Source organism: Callithrix jacchus, chromosome 19 (assembly GCF_049354715.1).
Source record: "Callithrix jacchus isolate 240 chromosome 19, calJac240_pri, whole genome shotgun sequence".
In the NCBI taxonomy this organism is placed as follows: domain Eukaryota; kingdom Metazoa; phylum Chordata; class Mammalia; order Primates; family Cebidae; genus Callithrix; species Callithrix jacchus.
The window spans coordinates 38,077,967-38,086,977 of NC_133520.1; the positions used below are offsets into that span (position 1 = coordinate 38,077,967).

Below are 9,011 nucleotides of genomic sequence, written 5' to 3' on the forward strand. Positions count from 1 at the left end.
AAAAGCTGCTAGCACAGACATTTGGTTAAATTGTTTAGTATTTGGATTAGATACACCAGTCAATGTTCCCATTAATATACAGCCTCAAAATATAGGTTGGGCATTTTTCATCTGAAATATCCCCACTATAATTAGCCCTGTCAGCTTGTATTATTTCAAGTATCTTCACTCATATATATCTCAAGGACATTTAAATGTACCATGCAATTAAATTAGTGAGTTCTGCAATAATGTGTGTTATAGTTCCATTTAATATATATGTATATCCAGAATATACACATATGTGCATGTGTGTGTGTATATATGCATGCAGGTATTAAGACAAGTTTCAAGTGAATATATCAAAATATTTAAAGATATTTTTTAAATATTTTTCTTCTCAACCACTGGCTTCAGTTTATCTGAGTCATCCATGGAGGAGCATACATCAGAGAATGGGATTTGTCTGGAAAACAGAGGATATTGCCTGGAATACAGATCTCCATCACAGGGGAATTCACGCTGCAAAGCTGTGTCCAATCGAGAATTCAGTCCCTAAACACACACACCTCTCATGTTATCTCCTAATAACAACACACAGATTCTTTCAATTTTCGGTTGTTCACTCTGCAATTACTGCCATTCAATGACCCAAGCAGGATGAATCACAGCATTGTCACTGAGTTCATTATTCTGGGCTTCACCAAAAAGCCTGAACTCCAGGGAATTATCTTCCTAGTTTTTCTCATTATCTATCTTGTGGCTTTTCTTGGCAACATGCTCATCATCATTGTCATAATCCATAACAACACCTTGCACAGGCCCATGTATATTTTCCTTCTGACACTGGCTATTGTGGACATCATCTGCACAACAAGCATCATACCAAAGATGCTAGGGACCATGCTAAAATCAGAAACCACCATTTCATATGCAGGCTGCATGTCCCAGCTCTCCTTCTTCACATGGTCTCTGGGAGCTGAGATGGTTCTCTTCACCACCATGGCCTACGACCGCTACGTAGCCATTTGTTTCCCTCTTCATTATAGTACTATTATGAACCACCATGTGTGTGTAGCCTTGCTCAGCATGGTCATGGCTATTGCAGCCACCAATTCTTGGGTGCACACAGCTCTCATCATGAGGCTGACTTTCTGTGGGCCAAACACCATTGACCATTTCTTCTGTGAGATACCCCCATTGCTGGCTTTGTCCTGCAGCCCTGTAAGAATCAATGAGGTGATGGTGTATGTTGCTGATGTTACCCTGGCTGTAGGGGACTTTATTCTTACCTGCATCTCCTATGGTTTTATCATTGCTGCTATTCTCCGTATCCGCACATTAGAAGGCAAGAGGAAGGCCTTCTCAACATGCTCATCCCATCTCATAGTTGTGTCCCTTTACTATTCTCCTGTGATCTACACCTATATCCGCCCTGCTTCCAGCTATACATTTGAAAGAGACAAGGTGGTAGCTACACTCTATACACTTGTGACTCCCACATTAAACCCAATAGTGTACAGCTTCCAGAATAGGGAGATGCAGGCAGGGATTAGGAAGGTGTTTGCATTTCTGAAACACTAGTAGTTTTGACGTGGGACATCACCTCTCTACTCTAGAACCATCTTCTAGAGCATCTCAGATTTTACTGATCTTTCATAGTTACCTCCATTCCAAATTTCCTCTCTTATTCCTGCCTTCTTCCTGGAAGTCTCACTGTCTCTAAAGTTCTGTACTCTTATGTGAAGAATATTCATAAAGCAATATATGCAATACACTCATAAATATATATAATGTATATTCCAACATTTTCCAAAAATGTGTACATGACTTCTAATATTTATTATACACAAATACTTGCCTCTAAGGGCACAAGCACACCATACATGCAAATATCACAAAACATTTTATGTATTTTGTGCCGTTTATTTGTTGTTATGTGAATGTGAGAGGGAGAAAAGTAGTGTGTGTGATAAATTTTCCCTTCCTGAATAGGCTGGGTTAATTTACTTGGAGCATTGTAATAATTAGGCATCTACTCTGGGATTCAACCTCATTAAGTTATTTAGATTTCTTTGGAGAAACTGTGGCACATATATACCATGGAATATTATGCAGCCATAAAAAAATGAGTTCATGTCCTTTGTGGGAACATGGATGAAGCTGGAAACCACCGTTCTCAGCAAACTAACACAGGAACAGAAAACCAAACACCGCAAGTTCTCACTCATAAGTGGGAGCTGAACAATGAGAACACATGGGCACAGGAAGGGGAACATCACACACCAGGGCCTGTCAGGGAGTGGGGGAATAGGGGAGGGATAGCAGTAGGAGAAATACCTAACGTAAATTATGGGTTGATGGGTGCACCAAACCACCGTGGCACATGTATACCTATATAACAAACCTGCATATTCTGCACATAGGTATACATGTGCCATGGTGGTTTGCTGCACCCATCAACCTGTCATCTATATTAGGTATTTCTTACAGATATACATATATATATAATGTTTTGTTATATGATATATGTAACAAACTGTAATATAAGCAAATACGTCACTTTCTGCATTATACTTTTTTTACTTAATATAATCTAGAGATAACTTCATAATGGTCTTACATACAAATGTGCACTCACACACATATGTACCTATATGTACAGATATATATATATGCACATGTGCATACATATATTACACATTCCACAATACTTGTAATTTTTTGGCTCTTTGGAATTTATTGAGACTCATTTTTAGGGTGAAATGGTCAATTTTTAAGTTGTTTTATATGTGCTGGTAATAGTCTCCACTCTCTTATTGGCAGAGTATAACATACAGTATTAGTTTAATGTATGCATTTTCAAGTTTATTAAGGTATTTATATATTTGATATGTCTGCAAATAGAATACTATTGGTTTATTATTTAGACTATTTTGTCAGGTTTATGAAACTTGTTGATCTTGTGTTCTCTTTTTATTTTTTCTTCCTTATGACATCTTTTTGTGATCAACTTACTTTCATTTCATTTTGGAATTAAAAAAACTGACATAAAATTTATGTGTTATTGTTTACAGCCTTACATTCTGAAGCATAGATGCATTGTGGAGTGACTAAATTTAGTTAATTAACATATGTATTACCTCACATAATTATCATTTTTATGGTAGAAACACTGTATATCCACTCTCTTAGTATAAGAGTATAGTATATATGGTTTTCTAAAGAGCTAGTATGGGCTAGACAGGGAAGAAAGTTTTTTTCCCAAAAAAAAAGAAAAAACAGCAAAGAAATACTGAAAATAACATAAGAAGAAGATCTACCATTCATATATTCAAAGTCTCAAAAGAAAATGAATGTGAAACACAAAAAGTATTGGAAGAAATAACAGCCATGACTATCCAAGATTTGGTGGAAGGCATAAATCTAAAAATTCAAAAAGATTAGAAAACCCCAAATAGGATAAACATAAATAAATCTGCAACAAACCACATCATAAGTAAATGTTTTAAAATTAAGAAGGAAGGAATCTTGATAACAACCAGAGAGAAACAAGAGATTACTTATAAGAGAAACACCAATTGATTTATTGATTGATTATGGTTAAGGAATGTGTTTCATTTTGGTTTTGCTCCTGACAGCTTTTTATTTTATATTATTTTTAAAATTTTCACATATTTTCAGGCTTATAAGAACCTCACAAAAATTTTTAAAGTATTTCTAAATACCTTTCATCCAGATTCAAAAGGATAGCTCTTGATATTTCACCATGAAACACAAAGTTTAATGTAGGAATTTTTTCACAGATGCTGTTTATTAGATTAAGAACATATTATTGTATTTCTTCTTTCTAAGAGCATTCTTTTTAACTTTTATTTTAGGCTCAGAAATACATATACAGGTTTGATCTATAGGTGAACTGCATGTCACAAGGGATTGGTGTGCACATTCTTTTGTCACCCAGATAATAAACATAGTAGCTGATAGGTAGTTTTTCAATCCTCACACTCTTCTCTCTCTCTACCCTCAAGAAGTCTCTGTTATTATTTTCTCTGTGTCTATATTTACTCAATGTTTAGCTCCCACATGTAAATGAGAACATTTGGTACTTAGCCCTCTATTGTTATTTTGCTTAGAATGATGACCTCCAGCTCCATCCATGTTTCTGCAAAGGACATGATCTCATCCCTTTTTATTGCTGCATGGTGTTTCATGGTGTATATGTACCACATTTTCTTTATCCAGTCCAACATTGATGGACATTTAGGTTGACTTCACGTCTTTGCTATGATGAATAGTGCTGCTTGAAAAAGAAATGAACAAACAATAAAACATATCAGCAAAGAAACAGAAGTTATGAATAAGAACCAAATGAAAATAATATAACTGAAAATAATCAAATATATCAAATAAACAAATGAACATACATTTTCATGTGCCTTTATGGTAGGAACAAGTTATATTCCTTTGGATATATACTCAATAATGAGATTTCCGGGTCAAATGATACTTCTATTTTAAATTCTTTGAGAAATTGCTAAACGACTTTCCACAATGGCTAAACTCATTTTCATTCCCACCATCAGTGTCTTCTCATTCCCTTTTCTCTGCAACCTTGCCACCATCTGTTATTTTTTGACTTTTTAATAATAGGCATTCTGATGGGTGTGATAATGGCATCTCATTGTGGTTTTGACTTGCATTTCTCTAATAAACAGTGATGCTGAGAATTTTTTCATATGCTTGTTGCCAGTCTACGTACTTTCTTTATAAAAGTGTCTGTTCACATCCTTTGCCTACTTTTTAATGGGGTTGTTTGTTTTACACTTGTTAATTTGTTCAACTTCCTTACTGACCCTGGCTATTATAACTTCATCAGGTGCATACTTGGCAAAGATTTTCTCCCATTCTGTATATTGTCTGCTTACACTGTTGATAATTCCTTCTGCTGTGCAGAAGCTATTGCTATTTTAATTAGGTCCCATTTCTCAATTTTTGGTTTTGTTGCAATTGCTTTTGGTGTCTTCACCATAAAATCTTTGCCAGAGTCTATGACCAGAATGGTATTATTTCCTAGGTTATCTTCCAGAGTTTTTAAAGTTTTAGGTTTTACATTTAAGTATTTATCTATCCTGGGTCGGTTTTTTATATGGTGTAAAGAAGAGATCCAGTTTCAATCTTCTGCATATGCCTGGTCAGTTATCCCAGAACCATTTATTGAATAGGGAGTCCTTTCCCATTGCTTGTTTTTGTCAGGTTTGTCAAAGATGATAGCATACGTGGGTGGCATTACTTTGGGGGCTTTCTATTCTGTCCCACTGTTCTATGTGTCTTTTCTTGTACCAGTATTATGCTGTTTTGGTTACTAAAATCTTGTATAGTTTGGGATGTCGGATAATATAATCCCTCCATTTTTGTTCCTTTTGCTTAGGATTGCCTTGTTTATTAGGGCTCTTTTTTGATTCTATATAAATTTAAAAATAGTTCTTTTTAAATTCTACAAAGAATTTCATTGATAGTTCAATAGGAATAGCATCAGATCTATAAATTGCTTTGGGCACTATAGCCATTTTAACAGTACTGATTCTGCCTATCCATGAACATGGAGTTTTTTTCCATTTCTTTATGTCATCTTTGATTTCTTTGATCAGTGTTTTGTAATTCTCCTTGTAGAGATCTTTCACCTCTGTGATAGCTTTATTCCTAGGTACTTTATTCTTTTTTCTTTTAGCTATCATGAACAGAATTTTGTTCCCATTTGGCTCTCAGCTTGGATATTTTTGGTGAATAGGAATGCTATGGATTTTTTTGTTTTTGAGACTAACTGAGTCTCACCCTGTTGTCTATGCTGGAATGCAGTGGTGTGCTCTTGACTCACTGCAACCAGCACCTCCCAGGTTCAAGCCATTCTCCTGCCTCAGCCTCCCAAGTAGCTGGGACTATAGGTGTACACCACCACACCCAGCTAATTTTTGTATTTTTAGTAGGAATGGGGTTTCACCATGTTGGCCAGGCTGGTCTTGAACTCCTGACCTCAGGTGATCCACTCTATATGAAAAATCCACTGCTAACTTTCTGTTGAATGAGGCCAAGTTGAAAGCTTTTCCCCTAAGATATAGAAAAAGAAAAGAGTGTCCACTTTTGGCACTTGTATTCAACATAGTACTGAAAGTTTTAGCCAGAACAATTAAGCAAGAAAAAAAAAAAGGCATCCAAATTGGAAAGGAGGAAGTTAAATTGTCACTGCTTAAAGGTGACATGTTATCATATATAGAAAACTCTAAAGATTCTACCAAAAACTTGTAGAACTGATTAACAAATTTAGAAAAGTTGCAGGATATAAAATCAAAATACAAATCAATAGCATTTCTGTATACTAATTCTTCAGCTATAAAAATAAGTCAAGAAAAGAATATCATTCTCAGTAGGTAAAAATACAAAATAAAATACTTAGGAATAAATTTAACTAAGGCGGTTAATGATTTCTGTACCGAAAACTATAAATCATTGATTTTAAAAATTGAAGTAAAACCCAAATAAATGGATATATATCCTGAGTTCATTTTGGAAGAATAAATAAAAATGTCTATACTCCCTGAAGCAATCTACAGATTTTATGCAATCCCAATCAAAATACCAATGGCATCCCTCATATACACAGAAAAAAAAATCTACAATTCTCATGATACCACAAAAAAAATACCAAATAGCCATAGCAATTTTGAGTAAAAAGAACAAACATGAAGACATTATATCACAGGCTTCATAATATACTACTACAAAGCTATAGTAAACAAAACAGCATGGTACCGGCATGGAAATAGACATAGAGGCCAATGGAATATAAGAGATACCAGAATTAAATCTATAAATTTACAGTTAAGTGATTTTCAACAAAGATGCCAAGATCACACAATTGAGAAAGAGCAGCTTCTTCAAGAAATGGTGTAGGGAAATTGGATATTCACATTCAGAAGAATAAAATTAGAACCTTATCTCTCACCATATATAAAATACAGCTTAAAATAGATTACAGACGTAAATGTAAAACCTAAAACTATAAAACAATTAGAAAACAACATAGGAGAATGCTTTATAACATTGGTCTGGGCAAGGATTATTTGGATAAGACCTCAAAAACATAGACACCAGGCTGGGCGTGGTGGCTCAAGCCTGTAATCCCAGCACTTTGGGAGGCCGAGGCGGGTGGATCACAAGGTCATGAGATCGAGACCATCCTGGTCAAAATGGTGAAACCCCGTCTCTACTAAAGATACAAAAAATTAGCTGGGCATGGTGGCACGTGCCTGTAATCCCAGCTACTCGGGAGGCTGAGGCAGGAGAATTGCCTGAACCCAGGAGGCGGAGGTTGCAGTGAGCCGAGATCGTGCCATTGCACTCCAGCCTGGGTAACAAGAGTGAAACTCCGTCTCAAAAAAAAAAAAAAAAAAAAAAAAAACATAGACACCAAAAGCACAAATATACATATGGGATTACATCAAATTAAAGAGCTTCTACAGAGCAAACAAAACAATCTACAAAGTAAAGCGACAATCTACAGAATAGGAGAACATTTGCAAATTATACAACTGATAAAATGTTAGTACCCAAAACATAAAGTCCTCAAGCAATTCAATAGTAACAAAAACAAACAAACAAAAACAAAACCACTGAGAACCTGATTTAAAAATAGGCAAAAGACCTAAATAAACATTTCTCTAAAGAAGTCATATAAATGTCCAACAGGTATATTTTAAAAAAAGATCAATGGCACTAATGTTCTGGGAAACGAAAAACAAAACCACAATGGCCTATCACCTCAATTCAGTTAGAATGGTTATAATTAAGAAGACAAAAAATAACAAGTTCTGGAGAGGATGTGGAGAAAAGGGAACTGATAAACACTGGTGGTGGAAATGTAAATTCGTACAGCCACTTTAAAAAACACTATTAAGCTTTCTCAAAAAATTAAAAATAGAACTCCTATATGATCCAACAATTCCACTACTGGGTAAGTATTCAAAGAAAATGAAATTGGTATGTTGAAGAGCTATCTGCACTCCCACGTTTATTGGAATCATATTCACAATAGTCAATATATAGAATCAACTTACGTATCCATCAGTAGATGAATGGATAAAGAAAATATGGTATATACACACAATGGAATACCCTTTAGCCATGAAAAGAATAAAATCCTTTCATTAGGAACTATATGAATGTGCTACAGAAGACATTATGTTATGTGAAATAAGCCAGGCACAAAACACAAATACTGAATGATCTCATTAATGTGTAGAATTTCTGAAAATTGATCTCATAGAAGTAGAGACTAGAAAAGTGGTTTCCAGAAGCAAAGGAGAGTAGGGGAAAGGAGAGAATAGGAAAAGGTTTGTCAAAGGATACAAAATTACAGTTAGGAGAAATTAGTTCAAAACATTTGTTGTAAACTGACTATAATTAATGATGATTGGATTCTTAAAAAAAAATGCAAAGAGAGTGGTTAAGTGCTTTTCCCACTAAAATGGTAACTAGATGAGCTAATACAATTGTTAATTAGCTAGACATCATCATCCACAATGTATATATACTTCAAAGCACATGATAAAAATATATAATGCTATCTGTAAAATTTTAAACAATAGTAATTTCTAATAGAACATTATAAAAAGAAAAAATTTGAAACACACACCAGTTACGTTAGCACCCAAAATTAAAACCCCTAGTTACAGACCTAATGAAATATGTAGGAGACATATATGAGAAAACTCAAAACTCTAATAAAAAAATCAAATAAGAAATTAATAAATGAAGACATATTCCATGTTCATGCATAAGAAGACTCCATATTGTCAAGATGTTGGTTCTTCCAACTTGATCTACAAATTTAATGTAATCTCACTCAAAATCCCATCAAGTTATTTCATATTTATTAAGAAAATTTTCCTAAAAGTTAAAGGAAGAAACAAAAGACTCAATAGCTAGAACAATATTGAAAGAGAATAACCAAATTGGAGGACTCATACTACCTG

General features: G+C 34.5%; 1 protein-coding gene across 1 annotated transcript; it reads left to right on the forward strand.

The window, feature by feature from the left end:
- The first annotated feature begins 272 nt into the window (after positions 1–272).
- OR13G1 (olfactory receptor family 13 subfamily G member 1) lies at positions 273–1,798 on the forward strand. The gene has a single exon (XM_002760787.6). The coding sequence runs from the start codon at positions 640–642 to the stop codon at positions 1,561–1,563; it is 924 nt and encodes a 307-aa protein (XP_002760833.1). The 5' UTR covers positions 273–639; the 3' UTR covers positions 1,564–1,798.
- Positions 1,799–9,011: the final 7,213 nt, after the last annotated feature.

Excerpts from the sequence above, each read along its gene's own strand:
- OR13G1 (XM_002760787.6), top strand. The coding sequence starts at position 640 with ATGAATCACAGCATTGTCACTGAGTTCATTATTCTGGGCTTCACCAAA.